Raw genomic sequence first — 23,749 nt, 5'->3', positions numbered from 1 at the left:
CTTAGAACAATCAGCGATTATTAAGAAGATGAATAAAATATGGTATTGAACTTTGTTTAAAATGAGAGGACCTGCATTTATATCGACTATACTTTTGTTTATTTTGTAATGACATGCCAACAATTTTTCATTGGAATCCAGCCTTTGCATTTTGGGTTTTTAATTAGAAATACAGCAAAACAACTCATAATTTGTCTTGCCTTATTTGTAATCGTTCTAGTTTGCATCGTTTTAAGGCGTCTTCATAATTTATATAACTTTCACCTAAAATGATTTTACATACCGGTACTTATAAGCACTACCGGTAATGACAATAATGATGATAATAATGATAATAATTTTGATACACAAAGAACTACACAGAGCATATACGTACCACCATATGGCAAGATAAATTGAATCAAAGTAGGGTCAGAGAGAGACTCTCTTTGATTCAAGGTGAATTTGAGAATTTCTGGGCTTGCCCCTGACTCAAGTGGCTTCAGTTCAAAGGCGAATTGTTTCCTACCAACGAGGTTGATATCCTTTCTACCTAGTGTCTATTTTAAAAGAAAAGGGAATTCAAGGAAATTAGTTTATTTACAAATTCATTTCCATTAAAAAACGACTTTTAATGTATAACATGTAGTTAAAACTCCATCACGCCTTTGAATAAAAACAATCATTTTCAAATTGTGTATAAATCACATAATCATGCATGGAGAAACGGGAATAAAAAAATAAAAATAAGAAGGTGTGAGAAAGATAGAGAGGGACAACAGGGCAAAAGGCATTAAAATGCCCTGTCTGCTGGTACGTAATGCCCTGTCTGCTGGTCCCTCTTGAATCAAATTTTCTTAGTTCTGTGATTTAAAGGATGCAAAGTTATTGTGAATTACTCACTTTTATGAAAATGAAATTGAAATCACTGATGATAAGAATTAAGCAGAAATGTAATGAAGATACTTGAAATACACTGGACATAACAAAAGATATGAGAGTAGAGTTTTCAACCAGTGTAGCTGTGCACAGACTGTATTTTACTATTTAAACTTCATAATGTTCTCTAAATATACTGTTTTTATAAAAAACTATTATAAGCATCGAAAAGGAAGACCCTCCCTTTTTTTAATAAAGAACAAAACAGACTTAACAGAAAGGATGTGGGTGCATTTGAGGTGTATTGGCATGTAATATTGAATGAAATAAAAATAAAAATTATGAAGAACAAATAAAGTGTGAAGGAGCACATGTGTGCTGGTGCGTGTGTGTGTGCAAGTGTCTATGTTACGGGGGGAGGGGGTAGAAATGGCAATACAATAAATGAGATCCTTACATTTCATTTATTTATCCACACCTCTAGCTTTTAAATACAGATACCTGCTCATCAATTTTCTTTTCATTTTTCTTTGGGCCCTCGAACAACTTGATATCGATATCTCCATGCTTCCATTCTACGAACATTGGCTGGGACGGAAAGATCATCTTGACCCCTGTCATTTCTTTTTCTATTTTCTGTTGAAGGAAAAAACAAATTATATAAGGTCTAGAAGATCTCTCGATCTCTCTCTAACAGTTAAAAAATAAAATATTCATACCCTTAAAAATCTATGGAGTTGTTTAAGTATGTGGAAAATTGATTTGTTGTCTCTATACATGTGTTTATATTATGTAGACAGATGTATACAAAAATATATTATTATTATTTTTTTTTGTAATTTCAGTGGCGAATTCAGGGGACAAATTGAGTACCGATAAATAGAGAAAATATGTCATTATTTGTGCCCCCTGTTACTAATTAAGACTACAATTAAGACTTTGGTTTCTTTATTTTCTGGGAATTTCGGGAAAAAAATTATAATCTCATTCTGAATTTTCTTGTTTAATTATCTGTTTTTTGCCTTTAAAATTCTTGTAGAATATCTGCCAACAAATGTAATCATGGGGGGGGGGGGGGGGTGCTTGGTAAATTTTCGATTCCAATACCTACCCCCCCCCCCCCCATCCAAAAATTATCCACTGACACCCCAACGCCCTAATCTCTGCCTCACCTCAAAAAAACCTGAGAGATCGTCATAGATGCAGAGATAAACAAAGTGGTAGGACTCTTTCCAGACAGGTGGTCGTACATATGGCAAGCAGTTGACCCTCTTTCCAACAAAGTACCAATTGTATACACTCACAATCCACCAATCGCAAAAATGATCTACGTAGAGATCCAAGTCTTTTGCTCTGACAGTGCAACGTGGGTAACGGCTGGTGGATGCAGGAATTCTTACAAAAGATTCTGAGTCTACAAAGACAAGATTTATGACAGAAATATTTAGTCTACATTAAAATTGCACATTACATGTATTACCATTTGCAAAATCATTATTAAATCTATGAAAAAAAGATATATATATATATATATAATCCTGCAAGTTATTGAGAGACAGCATATTAATATCTCTGCTTCATCTTTCACAATAAAAACGAACCAAGGTCATCAGCCCATTCCTCTTTCTTTTCTTCCACCTATTCTATCCCCTTATTTTTAGCCAGGGAGGGTGTCATGTCGCCTAGGTGCCCCCATCGGATCAACCACTGGTCCATATATCAGTTATCATGAAGCTTACTGAATTAAATCAAATTAAATATGAAAGGAAGCTGAAAGTGATGTGTATTATCATATTTTTTTAGGTTTAACGATACTTTTACTTATATTCATTGGTATATTTCTATGTTAAAATATGGTGTTGTTAGATATAGTGCTGTAGCCAAATTACCGAACCGAACATGGCACTTCCGAAGCAAACCAAGCCGAGCCGAGCCGAACGAAAAATGTAACTGTTTTCGCAAGCTAATTAACTTGTCATTTTGTAATAAAATAATAATAATAATAACTTTTACTTATATAGCGCTTTTCATAAGACATTTATATCAAAGCGCTTTACAATATTGATACAAGTAAAACTAAACAGAGTAATGACAAGACAACAAATTTAAAATGAAATTAGCAAACATAAGATAACAAGGTAAGGTAACAATTTAAGAGCTAGGTTGAATATGCATTTTTCATTAGGTAGGTTTTAAATTTTGAACTTAACAAAGTAATATCAGAGATGGAACGAATGGAGTCTGGAAGAGAATTCCACAAACGTGGAGCAGAGCATGAAAAGGACCTATCACCAAAGTAATTTGTTTTTTGCTTTTTTTTTAATGGTCAAGAGAGTTTGATTTGAAGAACGAAGGGGCCTATTGGGTGTGTATAACTGAATCAGTTCAGAAAGATAATTTGGGGCATGACCATGTAGAGACTTGAAAGTTAAAAGAAGAACTTTGAACTGGACGCGAAAGTGAATGGGGAGCCAATGCAATTGTTTAAGGGTTGGTGTAATTTGGTCATGTTTTTTGGTGAGAGAAACTAGACGTGCTGCAGAGTTTTGGATTCTCTGCAGCTTGGCAATATCTTTTTACGGAATTCCATGGAGCAGGCTATTACAACTGTCAAGTAGTAAACTGATAAATGCGTGGACGAGGATTTCAGTAGATGACTTGGAGAGAAACTTACGAATTTTACCAATTTTTCTCAGGGCGAAGGATGCTTTACGACAGATACTATTGACATGGGGGTGCATTGAAAGGTTTTGATGAAACGTAACACCTAAGTTAACAACTGATTTGGAAGAATCTATAGAACCATTGGTTAATTGAATTGGAGGGAGTTCTTTTGTATTTCTTCTTCGGTGACAAAACAGGTGTAGCACTTCCATCTTGTTGTTGTTCAAGAGCAGAAAGTTTTCAGTCAACCAGGAGCAAATGGCATGTAGACAATCTTCCAGTTTCTGTACCATTTGAAGTGTACCTAATTTTCATTTCATGATTGCTCATTCTATATTTGCTTTTTGCCCCATTTTCCTTCTTTGTGATTTATGCCTCTCCAGTGGTGGGCGCCACTTCACTGACACCATTTAAATCCCAAATCCTGACCTCTGCAACGTCATGATCGCAAGCTATAAACATGAACACACGTGCCTACTAGGCGCTGATCAAAACAAGTTCGGCTCAAACCCAATCCATACAAAAATGAATATGTTAATTGTAAAAATATCGAACAAATTTTACAATATAAATAATGAAATAAATATATATTATAGTATTTTAATTTATTTATTCTGGAAAAATATGATTTTTAAAATAAAAAATAAACATTTATAAGAACAGTAATGAAACAAGCCTGGGCTACTATCTCTGTGTATACACCAGTGTACAGTTACAACAGTGCACATGCGCAGACATGGGTGCCATTTTAACTCACGGGTAAACAACCACTGACCTCTAGAGGTCAGTGGTTTACGCGTAAATTAAGACGCCGCGCATGCAAATATGGTGTGAGCGCACGGCGCAGGCAGTGACGCAACAATACAGGCGCATCTGAAGACATTGATGATATCACTGCCTGCGCTGTGCGCTCACATCATATTTGCATGGGCGCTATCTTAATTTACGCGTAGACCACTGACCTCTAGAGGTCAATGGTTTGTTTACCCGTAAATTAAAATGGCACCCATAATCGTAAACTGGTGTATTATATCGTATACATCAGTATCAATATGGCAGCTTTCATGTATCGTAACATTGGACAACAACACTCGACAAATGATCATTTGTCGAATTGAAAACATGATTCTTGTACAATTGCAAATAAAACACTGTACAAGACACACTTTTTTCAACAGGTACAGGGTATTTAGAGTCCTCAAAATGCTACTTTTTAGTGGTTTTCGATAACCTCTGTGTCTAATAAAATGATATAATGCGAATAAAGAATAGGATCTATTATTTGAAGTTAATCTACGTTCCTAATTTCAAGGGAAGAGTATTTTTTTATATTTTTTATATTTTTAATCTATTAAGTCTTATGCACTGTGCCGGCCGACGCTCACACGTGTCTTCAGCTCACACACCTGTGTCTTGCAGCTCACTCACACAAGGTATGTTGACTCACCACTTGTCCAAATTTCTGTTTGGACTTGGAGAAAAATTTGTCAGTCACCTTTAGTATTAAAAACAACATTGTTACTATTATTTGTGACAAGTTCACAAGCACTTCAACTGCGTCTCGTAATAAGATAAAGGTCTTTCCAGCATGGGTACCCGGTAGGCAAAAATTATATTACCGGACCACGAACCTAAGTTTGGGTAAAAAATTGCTGAACTCTGCCGAACGGAATCGAATCCAAATATGGCGCCTGACTTACAGCACTAGTTAGTTGGAAAAGAAAATTCAGCTGCAGTGAAGGTTGTGGATCATTTATGGCTTGCAGTTCACTAGTTTCCTTTGGCAAGACACTAATCTACATACCACTTCATCCAGGTGATGTATATGGGTACCCGGTAGGCAAAAACACCTTGCATGCCACAACGCTTTATCAGAGTAGCTTGGTTAAAGGTAAAGACCAGTATTGGAAACGCCCCAATTTAAAAAAAAAATGAAATGGAAGCTCTTATTACCAATCTTGTGAAAGAATATGTTTTGACTAATACATGATGATACAAAATTTGCCCGGAAACCGCCTACTAATTGATATATTTGATAAATTAGTTTATCTATTGGCATGTGAGAGATAAACGCACGTGTCGCGCACGTGTGCGTAGTCCCATATACATCTTTCTGTGTACAGTGCTTGTAACTTTACAAAGACTGGGCCAAATTTCTTATCATTTTGGTGATTCAAGAACCTTGCAGAACACACCAATACTTATATGCTAGATGATCAACCTTTTCTGATCGATTCCACAACATTTCTTTCACAATGCAATCACATGACCAGAACTGGTCTTTATCTTTAATCCCACTAAGAATCATTAGCATTAAGCACAATATACACATTTATTTTATTATATTTTCCAATCCTCCTAACCTTTTGTACGTGTGTAGAAGACAATTTCTGCAAGTCTTGGATTAGAGAAATGTGCATTATGGTCCAATGTGACCTTGATAGGTTTGCTGAGCTCAGCTCCAGACGTTGAGAATCTGATACCACATGATATTACTGCTTCATCATCTTGGAGGGGAAGTTCTTCAGGAACGTCTGTCAGAAAAACCCAGTGGACTTGGTTGCCATCTAAAATATAGGAATACAATTTTTTTTTCATTTCTCAAACGTAAAAGATTGCGTAATCTACAAGAGTTATATATATATATATATATATCGTGTTAAAGATTGCATGATCTACATGACAACCTAGGCCTACCTATAGTAGGCCAACCTCGGCCAAGCTAGGTCAAAGTCATGTTACTCAAGGTCATTCAAGGTGAATGACTGGCAGGTCGTTAGATAGGTCGTCAGTGCCCATAGCTATTTGCAGGAATTAGAAGACCTTCTGCATTGTTTATCGTGAACAAAATGAATGGGGTGCATCTCTCAACTGTTCATCATGGCAGTCACTCGCCGTCTTTGATCATCCTCGCGCTCATTTGTCGTCGCAGTCGATGTTCGTCGTATAGCTTCTCTTCAGTCCTTGAATTCTTTCTTTGTATTCGGACTCTGGGCTAAGTCGAAGTGTAAATTTTAAATCTACAGAATCATAGCATTTGATTCATACTCTCATAAACTCTGAGAAGACAAAATTTAATTTATACGTCATATCATGATTTTATTACACGATATTGAAGTCGAGTATGGAATGCCTGCATTCTATTTGCAGTTACTGGTTCTTTTGTAAACGACACTGATGATGTGTCCTATTTGAGTTACATTAAATTGAATACTTATATAATATTGGATGGCTTTGGGTGCGATACAAGAATATATTGCTCGAGCTATGTACAATATTGGATGAGTCGAAGATAATTCTAATATTGTCTTTATAGCGAGAGCAATATATTCTTGTATCACAAGAAAACAAAGCCATACAATGTTATTATTATTATCTAATAGTCTGACTAGCCAAATAACAAAATTTGAATTACCTTGGCAAATATGGCTTTGTTTTCGTGTGATATCAATATCGATAGTTGAAGTTCCTGGATGACTGAGCAATACTAAATATATATAATATTGGTCAGTCATCCGGGTACTGCGCTAAAGATATTGAATACACTGATTTATTGAAACACTTGGAAGCCTTATATATATAATAATAACATATATTCCTGGAATCCTTTAGTATTATTATTATTATTCAGATTCAAGGTTGTTAAGTAACCTATTAGTATACTAGATTAATGAGTTAATTCACTCAAGCAATCGCACGCAACATTTGGGATTTTTCAAGATTTGTATGATGATCACCACAACCATCATCATCACTACCACCACTACCACAATCTTCCTCATCTCCATCCTTAGATCATACACCCATGTGCAAGTAGACAAAACTGAGGGAACGGTGGATGCGTGACTTTGTGTGGGGCATATATGTTAAAACAAAATGACAGAATTCAATGATGCTGCCAGCATGCATTATTTATTCTGCAAGTTGGCAAATTGCTAGCATGCAAGTCGGCTGATATTTTGAGGGAGAATTAAGAGGTCTATTTGTTTTTGAGTCACTTTTAAACTAAAAGTTTTCTATTCCCTCTTGGACTCCCCACATCTGACACTTTTGTCATTAATTTACACTTACCGTCTGTTGTGTCGAGGTGCAGCCTTCTTGATTCTTGGCTGTGAATAAAACATACACATCGCCATTAAACTATTAGTCCCTCGTTATCCTTTGAGTCTTGTGTTAGCAACATAACATTGGCTACAAAGATGTTGAGTATCAATCTAACCGCTCCTCCACCATTTTAAACGATGGCACGCCAGTTTTTTCTAACTACCTTGTTGGGAGCGGTTTGGACAGTGACGATGTAAGTTTGACAGACATGAGTGCTACTCTATAATCCACTATTATTATCATCATTATCAGTGTTATTAATGTCATTATCATAAGTTGTTATTACCAATCTAAGCAGTTATTATTACATTGTTATTATATTAATCCATGATTGTTATATACAGTGGGTTTGCGGGTGCACCATGTGAGAGAGAGAGAGAGAGAGAGAGGGCTGAGGAATCCTGAAAAGGACTCTGACTCGGTAATCTTTCTTGGGGGTGTGGTAGTCCTGAAAAGGACTGTTTGTTATCTTTCTTAGCATATAGTTCTAAGGAGAACTATAGCGCTTGGAGAGGATGAGTGGCTCGACGTTTCAAACAGGTTGACTATCCGTCGTCAGGAGTGGAGAATGGCTGGCGTGCGTGAGCTTAAGTCACCGGGGTGCGGACTTAAAAGAGTTTCGAGTCGATGAGTGGGGTGTGCTGTTGGCGAGACGCTGTGTGTGTCCCCGACGTAGGCGGCGTTGTAGTCTGTTGTCGTCTGCTGTGAATTGTAGCTGTGAGGCTGGCGGCTGCTTTGAGGGTTCGGCGGGAGGCGGTGGTTGATGTACGGGTGTCTGTCGGGGTGGTGAGGGCGGTGCTGGAGGCGGTGGTGGAGGAGGAGTGACCGGGTACTTGTTGATGAGGGGTTTCCAGATGCCGTTGATGTATAGTCCTGAGTCTTGGGGCACGGTGTTGTGGCGGTGAATTTCGATGGCTTCTCGGATTCGGCGTGTATGCCAGTGCTTCATTATGGAGATGAGATGACTGCTATCCCATTTGATGGTGTGTTCGTGTTGCTGGGCGTGTTTGACGATGGCGGACTTATCCCAATCGCCGAGTCTGAAGCTGGTTCTTTGCTCCTTGAGTCTTGTTTCCAGATTTCTCCCCATTTCACCAATGTAGACTTTTTCACATTCGCATGGTATTTTGTAGACTCCAGTTTCCTTGTGGTTTGGATGCTTGTCTTTGTGTGGGTGGAATGTCGAATGGAGTTTGTTGGAGGAACTGTGTCGAACTTGGATGTCTGCTGCTTGAAGGATATGTTGAATCTTGTGAGAGGCTTGACCGATATGGGGAAGAACAATAGTTTGCTTCGGTGGTGTAGCTGCGGGTTGGTTCTCTTCAGGGGTGGTGTTGGCTGCGGGCTTGTTGGCGGGAGTCTTGGATTTGATCTGATGTCTTGGGTAATTGTTGATGCTGGTTAGGGCTGTGGTGACATGCTGGATTTCCTGGTCTAGATGGTCTGCATCGCTGAGTTGATGGGCTCGGCGGATGAGGGCGTTGGGGACTGATCGTAGTACGGATGGATGGTGGAAGGATCTGTAGTGCAGATATCTATCGGTGTGTGTGGGTTTCCTGTAGACATGATGAGCGCGCTTGCCGGATGGTGATTTAGAAACGAGAACGTCTAGGAAGGGGATGCTGTTGTTTTGCTCGGTCTCCATGGTGAATTTGATGCTCGGGTGATGCTGGTTGATGTGGGCAAGAAAGTGGTCTAAGTCACGTCTGCTATGTGGCCAGATGACGAATGTGTCGTCGACATATCGGAGCCAGAGAGAAGGGTGTTGTAAGAGAGTCTGGAGTGCCGTTGTTTCGAAGTGCTCCATGAAGATGTTGGCTATAACTGGTGAAAGAGGCGATCCCATGGCTGCGCCTCGAAGTTGCTGGTAGTAATTGTCTCGCCATTTGAAGGAAGTTGAGTTGAGGCAGAAGTACGTACATGAGGTCATGTATTTCATCCGGTGTCAGGGGGGTTCTGTCGGGGAGAGTGTCGTCAGTTTCGAGGCGTTCTTAGAGGATTCGGCAGGATTCGGTGACAGGAACATTGGTGAAGAGAGATTCAACATCGAAACTGACCATGATGTCTGTATCGTGTATGGTGGTCTTGGAGATGACATCGACGAAATGCTTGGAGTTATTGATGTGGTGCTGCAATTGTCCTACGAGTGGTTGGAGAATCGTGGTCAGGTGTTTGGCTGTGTCATAGCAAGGTGATCCTCGGGTTGAAATGATGGGGCGAAGTGGAATGGTAGGTTTATGTATCTTCGGCTGGCCAAACAGGATGGGGCAGGTAGCTGAAGATGAGCGAAGTTTGAAGTAGAGTAGCTTGGATATGACTTCTGTTCTGTGAAGAGAGAGGAGTCGCTGGTTGAGTTTCCTTTCTGTTGCTAGTGTGGGATCTTTCTTTCATTGTTTGTAAGTCGGAGTCTCGAGTAGCGCACCGATCTTATTGTAGTCCCCTTTGTTCAGAACTACTGTAGCGTTGCCCTGGTCTGCCTGTAGAATGTGTATTGACTGGTTGCTGCGTAGATCTTTGATTGCTATAGTAGATTGCTATAGTAGATTGCTATAGTAGAGTAAAAAAAAATAACACCCTATTTTACATGAAACTAGACTCCCCAAAAATCTTCAAAATATGCCCCATTATTGAAAATAAAAAAGTGTACACATTAAAGTGGCCTTTAATGTGTAAACTATACATACTCATTCACATGTTTGCTAACATTATTTGAGAAGTTTTGACCCAGGGCTCATGCATACAGACTGTAAAAAGATCAATCTGAACCTCTTTTCCCCAAACAAGAGTCAGTGTGGAGCCCTGTATCATACATACACAAAGTCAATATGAAGTGTTACCAGTGGGACACTGTCTTACTCTAATGGTACTATAGTAAGTAGCCTTCATACCTTGATTGCTTCTCTGGAATTTCAGGTCCATCCTGTGGAATTGACTGAGTATGAGGAGCTTGCCTCTTCAAAGGTATGCTCTGACTGCTGCTACCTTCTCTGTATGTCTGAGGGAATTGACATACATATGGATTTAGATTTCCTAAGAATACAAGAAATCATTTATACATATAGAAACTAGGTGTGATGAAAAGAATATAAAAAGTACCATTCAAAGAAACAATGGATGATTTGCTGTTAAATTTGGCAATTGTAATTTCTATGATATTGTGGATTTTTTAAAATAAAATTAAGCTTCCAGAGATTGTAATTTTTGTTTGTCAGATTTCATATATTTGTGTTAACGAATAGATCATTTACGATCATTTTTATAGAGATGTTTTGTTTGATTTAATTTAACCTTCAGTCATTAAGTAAAAGGTAAGGCGCAACAAAAAAATTGTTGTATTGCCCTTTGCGACCGACCAAATTTTTTAAAAATCGTCTGTTGGCTTTGTATTAATTTTTTATTTTTTTTCCGTTTTTTTAGATTTTTTTTTTTATGAATAAGAAAATATGTATTACCGGGTATATGTATTATGTTTGTTTAACTCTTTGTTTGCTTTGTTCGCCGATTTGCACGGACGTAGGCGTGCCAACTTCGCATTTTTGCACAGATGTATACGAGTCAATTAGACATTCATAATACCGCTCGCAGTGTGTAGCCACGCGTTGCGTTTACTATTGTTTACATTGTATACATCGCACACTTTCCGGTAAACTGTTTTTCTTCATAGTGTTACATTCGAAATTACCGTGTATTTAGCGGTTTTCTTTGGATTTTTTTTACTGATGTTACGATGGCACCTGCTGGAAAACGTCAACGTGTGTTTAGTGTAGAGGAGGCTCGAGATCTTGTTACTATGGAAGCATGGAGCATGGACTCTGATTCCGACGAATCGAGCAGTGACGAAGACTCTAGTGATAAAAGTGTTCCCTGAGAGTAGACTGATAGAATAAGAATGAATAAAAATTAATGAAAGAGCTAGAGATGACAGCAAGAAAGAGAGTAGACTGATAGAATAAGAATGAATAAAAAAAATGAAAGAAGGAGATAGAGATGACAGCAAGAAAGAGAGTAGACAGTGATAGAATAAGAATGAATAAAAATAATGAAAGAAAGAGATAGAGATGACAGCAAGAAAGAGAGTAGACTGATAGAATAAGAATGAATAAAAATTAATGAAAGAGCTAGAGATGACAGCAAGAAAGAGAGTAGACAGTGATAGAATAAGAATGAATAAAACTAATGAAAGAAAGATGTATCCTGTCTTGCCGTCATCTTTATATCTTTCTTTTATTATCTTTATTCATTCTTATGCTATCAGTGTTTACTCTCTTTCTTTCCGTCATCTCTATCTTATTATTATTATCATTTTCCTATCTATATGTACCCTATGTCTTGCCGTCATCTGTATATCTTTTTCTTATTATCTTTATTCATTATTATGCTATGAGTGTAATACTCTCTTTCTTGCCGTCATCTCTATCTCATTATTATTATCATTTTCCTATCTATATGTACCCTATGTCTTGCCGTCATCTCTATATCTTTCTCTTATTATCTTTATTCATTCTTATGCTATCAGTGTTTACTCTCTTTCTTTCCGTCATCTCTATCTTATTATTATTATCATTTTCCTATCTATAATTATGTACCCTATGTCTTGCCGTCATCTCTATATCTTTCTCTTATTATCTTTATTCATTCTTATGCTATCAGTGTTTACTCTCTTTCTTGCCGTCATCTCTATCTTATTATTATTATCATTTTCCTATCTATATGTACCCTATGTCTTGCCGTCATCTGTATATCTTTCTCTTATTATCTTTATTCATTCTTATGCTATCAGTGTTTACTCTCTTTCTTGCCGTCATCTCTATCTTATTATTATTATTATTTTCCTATCAATATGTATCCTATGACTTGCCGTCATCTCTATATATTTCTCTTATTATCTTTATTCATTCTTGTGCTATCAGTGTTTACTCTCTTTCTTTCCGTCATCTCTATCTTTTTATTATTATCATTTTCCTATCTATATGTACCCTATGTCTTGCCGTCATCTCCATATCTTTCTCTTATTATCTTTATTCATTATTATGCTATCAGTGTTTACTCTCTTTCTTTCCGTCATCTCTATCTTATTATTATTATCATTTTCCTATCTATATGTACCCTATGTCTTGCCGTCATCTCTATATCTTTCTCTTATTATCTTCATTCATTCTTATGCTATCAGTGTTTACTCTCTTTCTTTCCGTCATCTCTATCTCATTATTATTGTTATTTTCGTATCAATATGTATCCTGTCTTGCCGTCATCTTTATCTCTTTCTCTTATAATCTTTATTCACAGTAAAGTCCTTTCATTTCATATCACTATTTCTCTCTCATAATGTCTCTCACGTCCGTTCTCCATATTTTATTCATTGCATACTCCACTCGTCAATCATTTCTGATAATAAGCTCTCTCACAATAAAGTAAATGGAAAACAATGCAATATAGTTTATATTTTAAGATTGATTCATTCTTTCTTTGTATATCTATGGCTGTGATAAATGTACTTGAAATCAATTTTATTGAGGGGTAAAGAAGGTGAGAGAACAGATGCGGTGAACATTCATAATGAGACATTTCAATAAGATGCTGATTATGTCATGTATATCACATATAATATATTATGCCTATACCATTTTTACATGCTCATACCAGTGGGCAAAATCAATAACATTCTCTTATTTCTTATTGACTTATCATGGCACAACAAAGAAAAACATCCCCACGACGTCCCTTTTCATGCCCCGCTAAACCGGACATTGACAATAACCTGGGGTAATAGGGATTTCAATGGGCAGATTAGCCCATTGTCAAGGGTGGCTGAGCGGGGTACTTTCAAGTCTCTCCCTATTGAACTTCTTTTCTTCAACAACCTAAATACTAACCTTCTGAATTGTTAGAATACTTGAGCAAGGTATGTAAAGAAAGGTAAGAAGTCCACCTTTCTAATAGATTCGATTTGAAGATGTCTTATCATTGCTAAATAAGAAATTCTAGAGGGATAAAAAACTGCCGTAAATAAGAAAAATTAAACATTATATAATTATGATTATTATAAAAATGATAATTCAAAATATAACAAATGACGGTTCATCGAAAAGCACGTTTTCCGGTCTACAACTTTGCTGCACAATATTTTTCATCATGATCATCCAGTGAAGAGTTATAGCCTCTTGATTCAGCAGAGTCAATAAAGATTCCCTCGAAATGTGTGACCCTAAAAGAATGTGGCACAGGGGGGTTTTTTAAGTGGCGCATAAAGAGTTAAATGGGATATAAATGCATACAATCATAAAATTATTCCCAAATTCTCACTCGTTTTCTGCCCTAGTTTTGAAATCCTGCTAGCGTAAACAAGTAGACCCCGGCCTTGTGTACGTGTATATACAATGCAATGCTCAAACATTCATGTATTTGAATTGTTTCTTGTCAGGTTTGACTCATTTCAGACTACAAAAACGTACACTGGGAAGAACCCAGGATAGAAGAGCATATTATATGAAGTGGGCCAGTTTAAATACAAACATTTTTAATAGCCTATGATTTGAACCTCTTGCATGCAAAAGTGTCTGGTTGTCTTTTCCTGTGTCAGTGTCTGTCCCTTCTTTGGTTAGTAAAGAGACCACTTTGTGCCCGGGACTATCTATAAAATTTGTCAACAATCTTCAGATTGCTACCAAGTTTTACAGGTAGTTAAAAACCAACTTCGTCAGCTGGGAAGCATAGATTGTTGTCTAAAGACAACATTGTCAACCAAGGTTTATCATGAGGTGAAAAGATATGAATGGAATTATGTCGCTGAAACACATATTTTAAAGCATTCAAAACTGAGAAATATCAGCCCAAAGAGGGAGAAAAAAAATCCAAAAAAACATTGACCAACCAACCCAGGTGCTGGCACCTAAAGGGCAATACTACATTTTTTTTATTTCTAGGCCTAATGGATTCAATCATACATGTATATTCAAATTGGAGAGAAATTGATGATGATCAAATGCTAGGATATCATTTAGTAAAACCAAAATTAGATTTAAATTGATTACATATATAGGCCCTAATAATTTGAAGACATTAGTGGGGTATTTTTTCCCGAAAGGTACTACAAGCATAACATTTTAGGCAGGGAAGATTTGATATTATAATGTCTCTATCATGACCAAGGTAGCAGGCAGAGGAAGAGGAGACACATAGTCCTACACTCCGTACCTAACACCCATCTTAATGACATCATTGCTTCATGAAATGTTATTTGTTGTTTTTATTTCCAGAAGTGAGAATATACAGGCCGTTTGATTATAAAGAAATGCAGGCCACAAACATTATTCATCTTTAAGATGTTCTAGAAAAAAAAAAATAGAACTCATCAATATTGCATTATTGTCGGATGGACACGAAAATTTACATGTTTGTAGATATTCACGTAACGAACAAGATGGTGTAATTAGTTTTTTTGTGAAAATGTAAATTATTGTCGTTATAGCCTAATTAATTATGCAAAATGCTAATTTTATGCATTTTACAGAAAACGTGTCAGACTCCACTTTTTGAATGTTGAAACTCATTATTCATATGAAACTTCTTTTTTAACACAAAATATTTATTTTGATGTAATTAATAATGATAATTTATGCAAATTTGATGCGATTTTCAAATATTTATTTTCTTATGTATTTTATTGTTTTTTTAATTTCTTATTATATCTATTGTTTTTATTTCTTATGTATTCTTTTGTTTTGGAATACATCAGGTTACTTTGAGAAACATATAAAAGCAATTTGATATCAATTCATATCACCCACTTAGGAAGGAATACATCTAAACCTGTTTTCACATTTCTGCTTGTACAGTACATGAATATATGCAATTATAGCACTTTTTGATGACATGCGCATACTAATAACAGGTAATAACAGGTATATTCGATTTCGACGAAAATGGTATCAAAATGTGCGTAAGACTTGAGGGAAAAAAGTCATGAAACGACGATTCAAAATTTCAAGCGGTTGCGGCGCAATCTCCGAAAATGTCGAGGGGGGGGGGCTCCCAGGCCACCCCCCCCCCCCAGTACAGTAAGGGTTAAATTATGTGCATTGTATATTTTTGATTACTGATGGGCGGATTTAAATATGGATAATTAAAAAAATAGCATACTTTGAATCAATGGAATGCCAGAAAGAGGGAGAAGAATCAATCTGAAGATGTCCATGTAATCTATTGTTATATCTTACCGAACCATGCATCACGGTGACAGTCACCTTGCCTTCACTGTTCACCTCAGAAACCAGTGGATCCAGATCCGCCTTGGTATGACACCCAATCAAACTATAGTAATAAAACAGTACATTTCGGGGGTATGATCTTTTGAACGAACCTGACGTACGATACTCTCTTAAAAAGCCATTAGATATGTATGCTATGTGGTGTGAGAATAGATAACAATTACACATCCAACATTGCATAATATTGCTCTGAATTTATATTGCATGACCGCAAATAACTATGGTATAACAAATTTGTATGTAGGATACATCATGATGAATAAGATAAAGTATTGATTTACATTTATAATAAGAAAATCATAGTGATATGAATAAGTCCTGAAATGAGGAGATCATCAGATTATGTAAACTATTGTAAAATCCCTGATACAGCACCCCATCATCTAATCTTTTAGACAACCCACTCATGTATGCACTTTCTTAACCATCTGAGATTTATTTCAAAACCTTAATACAGCTACCCCTGACGGTGACCCCGCATAAAATCAAATTCAGTGACAATGACGATACGTTGCTTGTTGGGCAGATTATTTTGCCAATTAAATTTCCTTTTGATATCAAGAACAAAATGTGTTAAATCAACGCTAGTTTTCCCCTTATGAGATCAAACATAATCAGGTATCCCATTTTTATAATTACCATGAAAGCATACGGCATAAGATATATGCTTAATACAGGTTTGTATCGTTCCGTAAAAAAAACTTAAAACCATCTCTTTTTAGAGAGTTATATTGTTTGATAGCAAAAGAGGCAATGATAAGGAGAATGAAAGAGAGGAAATGCTGGAAACAGAGTGGAAGGCAGGAATCAAAGAGAACTTACAAAAGAGAAAGAAAAATAATTCAACGAGAGGGACATAGAGAGAGGAAGGAGGGGGGGGTGGGCGAGAGAGAGGGAGAGAGAGAGAGAGAGATAGAGGTAGCAAATGAAGATAAGAAACTCACAGCAAAAGGTAAACCGAAAAAATTCCACAATAAATACAAGTAAGAGTTTGATTATACAGTGGAAATCGTTACCCTGGTAAATCAAATGAGACTCACTCTATGCTTGTCAGGTGTGGATGAGTCTTCATGAGTTGGATGACCTCGGCTGCCTTCTCGTTCTTCAGTGTAATGTAGAGAACAGACAGCTTGGTGAGTCGAGGACATGATGTTTTTACCGCATCACAAAATGACACAGGATCATTCAGTGTAGTAGATAATCGATACTTATCTCCCTTGATTTGAAGGTGAGTCAGATGATAGAATGGAGAGCAGGCCATTGTGATGATGTCTGATGAGACATTCTCCTTGTCCTGGTAGTTCAGTTTGAGTTTTTTCACTTGGGGACATGATGCATGAAGTCCAAGATTCCACAGGCTGATCACATGCCTACCATCCACAGTAAGCTCATCTACTGAGGTTGGACGAGTCTACAAGAAAGAGCGATGCAAAAAGGCTCACTATATACCCAATAAACAGAACACCAAAAAGTAACCTCTTTTGGGAGTGTATTTTAAGTGATTCTAAAGTATAGTGCCTTTTGAACTAGATTTAAACGTTATCGACACGTGCCTTCATTTAAACAAAAAAGGTACTCCTGTTCACGTTTTCATCTAACCTAAAAACCACCAGTTTATCACGCGACTGGAGTAACGGGATTCCACTTACCTCTGTAAATCAAGTGTTTATGACCAAATAACCACTTGACCAAGCAACGAGTTTTTTGTCAGTTAACCGATGGTGGCGATAAATACGTAATTATTTGGTCTTGTAAGCACCTTTATTGATTGGTTTCACAGGTTATCCAAGGTTGATGGTAATAATTACGTTACTTACACCGGCTAATCGTCTTATTGTTCTGTCCGTGAATCTCTGGTTATATTCAACTAGTCATTCTGAAGTGTCTTACACACCTCTTTAAAAGGTTTCAAAGTTACCATTAATTTCTTGGTTATGATCACGTGGCTCAAGCTGATTACTAATCTAAGCTGTGAAAACGTGATATGTAGGTGTGAAAATTAGTAATTATTAAGTGTTTTAAAACACCTTTTTAAATGGTAGTCAAAGTTGCCATAAGTTCCGCGGTGATGATCTCGTGACTCAAACGGATTATTGATCTAAGCTTGTCATACGTGACTTTTAGGTGTGAAAAATTAGTCATTATTAGGTGTCTTAAAACATCTATTTAAATGGTTTCAAAGTTACCATAACTTTCTTGGTGATGATCACGTAGTTAAAACTGATTACTAATCTAAGCTGTGAATCCGTGATATTTAGGTGTGAAAAATTAGTCATTATTAGGTGTATTAAAACACCTATTTAAATGGAAGTCAAAGTTGCCAATAAGTTCCGCGGTGATGATCTCGTGACTCAAACGGATTATTAATATAAGCTGGGTATTCCGTGTTTTCCATGTGTGAAAATGGGTTATTCTTGGGTGTCTTGATGGTTTCACAGTTACCATTTAAGTTCCGTTGTGATAATCCCGTGACTGTTGGCATATTTCTATGTTCACCAGTTGATAACTGACTGTTGGCATATTTTCATTGCACCAGTTGATAACTGGAGTGTGCATATTTCCAGTTGCACCAGTTGATGACTGAGCGTTGGCATATTTCGAGTTGACCCAGCTGACACCAATTCATTTGCATATTGAATATGGGGTGCGTGCAGATCTATGTTTTTTAAACAATCTATCTGAATTTACAGCATATTTCTTAATTACTAATGATTTAGTTATATGCAATTCATTTCGAAAATACTACAAATATAAATTACCAGTTATTAGGACATTTCGCTACTTCGTATAAATAGTTAAACATGAATAAGGGAAACATTAACTGTGAACTAAAATAATTTCAATAAAGTACAAGTATACGAATTTATTTCGATTAATTCAATTATGTAAGTCTATTTATTACCAATGCCCTTACATTGGACATACAGACGTACCAGCATTGAAGTATTGTTGCTGTTCAACTGGTTGGAAGTTTTAGCAAATGGTTCTAATGGCTCAGCTAGACCAGTTGAATTATAACTGGCCTGGATCAACTGGATCATTTAGCCCATTTCAATTTCCAGGGTTACCAGTTGGTATTAAATGGTTCATCAACTGGACCAGTTGCAACTAGCTTTCTCTTCTGGGATGTTTGCACCCCCCCCCCCACCCAACCCCCTCTAATCCCAAACTGCTTCCGGCGCGCCTGGACGTAATTATGGAAGATCCACGACACGATGTTCAGAAACGGGATGAGAACGTCATTATTTTGGTTCATTTATTGTGTAACATTTGCGTAATTATTGGGTTGAACGCGGGATACAGTAACATACTTCCTCTTCGACGTAAATTTTACGTGAATGAAGAACATAATTCATCTCAAGTCAGCCTCGTAATATTCACGTGAATTTCACGCAGATATTCTGACTAAAACTATCACTAACGCTTCACGTGTTTCTGTGACGCGATAATTTCGTGTATGAAGATGTAATTTCATAACCAAACAAACACGGGAGTATTAGGTTTACAAACCATGGTCTCCAAGGTAGGGATAATCACGTTATTATAATGGTGATATTGCAGTGACAATTGCGTGATTTAGTGTTCGTGTGTTTTAAGTTACCTAATGCAAAAAACGTATTAACACATTTACGTAAATGTCCGGTGTTTGAAGAACGTAACTCTCTTCAAGTCGATACCTTGATATTGACGTGATTTTCACGTGATTTTGTTTATTGGGTATGATATGAATGGAAACTAATGCTGATGTAAGAAATGATATTGAAGTGTATTGCCCTCCATTTAAATAGAGGTTTGTTTATCATGAGACTTTTTTTCAGTATTTTGGATACAAAATATAAAAAGAGGATTTCTCTCTGTATGGCATAACACATCATGATCGCATTGACAATATGAGTTTTTGTATATCATTACCATTATCGACATCCAAAATTTCTTAATGTTTTTATTCTTTTTCCGCTTTTTCTGAAACCTTCGTTAAATTTTTTCTTTATTTTGTCTGTTTCCACCAACATTATTATTCGAGGGTTAATCCTTCCATTTCGGTGGAAGATGACGGGATTTTAGTATTTATTATCATCTTTTTTATTGTGATATTAGTTCAGTGTTTATAAGGTCACCTAGACTAACGAAAAAAATCAATCAAATGACTTCACTTTACTGAATTTGATAATGAAGAAAATAAGCAACAGGATTCTCCATGGTAAATAACAAATGGCAATCATTTATCAATTGATATTTAACAAGCTTTAAAAATATGTGCAATGTTAAACTTCATCCCAAGATGAGAAAAACTATAACAGTGCACGTATATATATTTGATAAATAACACCATCCATCGATTTTCTAAACAACCCATAGTATGTCGTTTTAACTTGATTTCAAAACAAAAATACACTATCCTTTTGGCAATTCTTTCATCATTCATATTTAGTCTCTTCAGGTTTTTTCTGAACGCCTTCCTTTTGAGCTTGGAGCAAAAAGAGGATTTTGAATTCAATATTGGAACAGTAAAGATACAAACCAGTGTCTCTCCATCGTCTATGTCAACTTGTCTGATATCCCTCAAGGTGAGTGACTGGAGGCGTGGTAGCGAGAGAATGGAGAGTAGTCTCCGTGGAGTCATCATGGAAACATCCTTAACACTCAGCGTCTGGATCTGTGCCAAGACAATTTATCCAAAATCAGTTTACACCAAAGTGAAATCCCCGATGCGATCCAATTATTGTCTTTACTAACATAAACACCATTTTAAATCATAGCTAATATCAGATGAATCTGCATCTCAGTAACTTTATCATTCACTGAGTCTGATTATGTTGTCTCAATTTCTGCTGCACTTTAAATAAAACAATGTACCGGTATTATAATAAACTAGAAAGCATTTCAATATGCATGGCATGATGTATTTCAAAAGAGGTACTTAAGCTATTGTATCGGTGGGAAGATATTACATCAAAATGATATCTTATGGGATCATATCACTACAAATACCGCGTCTCCAGAAGGTTCAGAATCTTGCAGCAAAGCTGATAACTTGGCCCGTAAGCGCGATCATGTCGCCCCGTTGATAAAAGAACTACATTGGCTTCCAATCAAGCAACGCATTGTGTTCAAGATCCTGACGGTTGTCTACAAGTGCATCCAAAACAAAGCTCCAGTGTATCTCAACTCTCTCATCGTACCCTACCAATCTGCTCATCCTGGCCTTCGCTCTTGTATTGACAGCCAGGGGCGTACGCAGGGGGGGGGGGGGGGGCTTAAACCCCCCCCCCTCCTTCAGTTTTGTTTTTACGTGTATGTTTTTTGAAGAAAAAAAAACCCTTATGAGTTGTAATTGTTTTGTTTTTTTGTTTGTCCAAAAAAAAAATTAAAAAAAGAAAAATGTCCTCTTACTATTTTTGTTTAGTTTTGTCCGTAGTTTTGTTGTTGTTTCTATTTTGGATATGTTTTTTATAATTTTTTTTTTACAAACGGCTATGAACCAGGGACACGTAGATAGCAAAGAGGGCAAATTTTCCTATCGTGGGAGGGGCATTTGTTCACTTCGAAGAAGGCACTTCCTGTCGGAGGAAGGACACATGTCTCAATTTTGCAAATTGTGGGATGATGTATCATAACCTGACCCCGGTCACGCTACCCCTGTCGGAATGATACACATTTCTTTATTCCCATATATATATTTTAAAAAAGATGTGTTTGTTTTTGCATTATACCCGATTTCACTTTGACCATTGTTATCTAAAGTGAATTAAAAAATATAGCTATCATCACAAGAAAAATAATGTGTAGTTCTAAAGAATTTTTTTTAGAATGACTCAAATGACTGAATGTGAGAATCGATTGAATTTATATAATCATGACACTGAAGTCAATTCTATTCAAATGATTCACCTTCATGATTAAAAGCATGGTCAGATAACTGTTTTAAAATGAGCGTGGTTTCGACTATTAACCAAACATTATTTTGAAAAAAAGGATGAATTAATATTATGTTTAGTTTGGAGAATGCAATATAGAAACTTATGAAGGAAATCGTTTCCAATAGCAGGGAGAGAGAAAGAGATAGAGAGATAGAGAGAGAGAGAGATAGAGAGAGAGAAAAAAACAAGGGACATTGCTGTGGTACGAACAAAAAAAGACAAATAAATGTCTTAAATAGTATTGAAAGTCAATTATATCGTTATTAGCATAATAGTGACTATTGACAATAAAATGATTTCTATTTCTTTTTTAAATGTGAAAAACATTTATCCACATGTGTTCAGTTTGAAGTTTGCAAAACTATTGGGGGAAAAAATGATTCCAATACAAATCGTGTTTGAGTATACCTTTGATTTTGATGCCTCAGAGGCCATCGTTAAGTAGAACTCATCACTCAGCTCTACACTGTACAGACACAGTGATCGAAGATGAGGCATGAAGCAGAGACCTCTCGCGTAATGAGAGGATGCAGCAGAACCCAGATCTGCTTCCCGGTGCGTTACCTTCTCAATCTGATGATGTGACAGGACAGGTTGAATAGAGTGAATAGTATTATCAAGAAAAGACGACATGTCTTATTTAAATATTTGTCATTGTCATTAATGTAACATCATTAACCTCTAAATAGACTTTTAAAGTAAGGGGACAAGAAAAGAAGGGAAAAAGAAAAGAAGGGAGAGAGAGATGGAGAGAGAGAGGGGTTGAAAAGCCCACTGAAGGAAAATGGGGGGTTGTAAGAGCAATGAAGATGAGATGAAGAAAGACAAACAAATGTGATTAATTATGAATAGTTAGAAAAGAAATGGAGTATCTGATCAAGCAGAATGATAAAGATGCTATTTCTTTCTATTTACAGTGTACATGTAATATCTCTTTGAGACTATTGACAAACTATAAATAATTTCTAAAAACAAAATGCAAAATTCTATTTATAGGATACATGCTTTAAAAACACACATTTATATGAATTCATATCATTATGACATTAAAACTAGTCTATTCACTCATGCTTCTTATTATCAGTATTGTACAAGTTTTATATTGATATGAGGATAATTGTGACTAATGACAATTAATTATTTCTTCTTTTTGTTTTAATGTGAAAAGCATTTATCGACATAATTATGTTCAGTTTGAAGATTGCAAAAGTATTGGGGGGGAAAAATGTTTCCAATACAAATCGTGTTTGGGTATACCTTTGATTTTGATGCCTCAGAGGCCATCGTTAAGTAGAACTCATCACTCAGCTCTATACTGATCAGATTCAGTGATCGAAGATGAGGCATTGAGCAGAGACCTCTCGCGTAATGAGAGGACGCAGCAGAACCCAGATCTTCCTGCGAGTAATAATGATGTAGCTTCTCGATCTGGTGATGTGACAAGACAGGTTGAATAGAGTGAATAGTTATATCAAGTATAAATGTCTAATTTAAATATTTTTCATTGTCATTAATGTTACATCATTATACCCTCCACTTAGTCTTTTAATGCAAGAGAAAGAGAAAGAGAGAGAGAGAGAGAGCAAAAAAAACAGAAGAGGGACAGAGATAGAGAGAAAAAGGCCAAAAGTGAAATGGGTGTCACCGTGTGGTAAGAAAAAAAAACACGAGATGAAGAAAATCGAATGTGATTATGAAAAGTTAAAAAAAAAAAGAGTGTTTCTGTTCAATCAGAATAAAGATGTTATTTTTTCTATCTACAGCGTACATAAAATATCTCCTCGAAACTAATGACAAACTATAAATTATTTTCTAAACCACACATTTATATGAATAATTATTCACATAGTTCATTTTTCTTGTTGTCAGCATGTTCACACTATCATATTGATATGAACATGCTTCTGACTCATGACAATAAATCATTTCAAAAAA

The 23,749-nt window shown here is 36.3% G+C and overlaps 1 protein-coding gene across 1 annotated transcript; it reads right to left on the bottom strand.

Moving 5' to 3' along the window:
- Positions 1-253: 253 nt before the first annotated feature.
- LOC115921418 lies at positions 254-22,447 on the bottom strand. Its single transcript, XM_030978887.1, has 9 exons — positions 22,223-22,447; positions 20,416-20,550; positions 16,934-17,304; positions 15,843-15,936; positions 10,515-10,621; positions 7,594-7,631; positions 5,886-6,089; positions 1,360-1,494; positions 254-539 (listed from the first exon to the last, which is right to left on the bottom strand). The coding sequence occupies exons 1-8, from the start codon at positions 22,445-22,447 to the stop codon at positions 1,379-1,381; spliced, it is 1,290 nt and encodes a 429-aa protein (XP_030834747.1). The 3' UTR covers positions 254-539; positions 1,360-1,378.
- Positions 22,448-23,749: the final 1,302 nt, after the last annotated feature.

The sequence above is a fragment of the Strongylocentrotus purpuratus genome, unplaced genomic scaffold (genome assembly GCF_000002235.5).
Source record: "Strongylocentrotus purpuratus isolate Spur 01 unplaced genomic scaffold, Spur_5.0 spur5_scaffold_1, whole genome shotgun sequence".
Taxonomy (NCBI): domain Eukaryota; kingdom Metazoa; phylum Echinodermata; class Echinoidea; order Camarodonta; family Strongylocentrotidae; genus Strongylocentrotus; species Strongylocentrotus purpuratus.
This window is presented reverse-complemented; position numbering and strand designations above follow the sequence as displayed.

What these genes read in the sequence shown, in the direction of transcription:
- LOC115921418 (XM_030978887.1), bottom strand. Translation starts at nt 22,447, where the DNA reads ATGTCGTCTTTTCTTGATAATACTATTCACTCTATTCAACCTGTCCTG. An exon ending in ATTCCAGAGAAGCAATCAAG is followed by an intron (nt 7,632 to 10,514) that starts GTATGAAGGCTA and finishes TTTTATTCACAG; the next exon opens with CCAAGAATCAAGAAGGCTGC. An exon ending in GCACCTCGACACAACAGACG is followed by an intron (nt 6,090 to 7,593) that starts GTAAGTGTAAAT and finishes CCTATATTTTAG; the next exon opens with ATGGCAACCAAGTCCACTGG.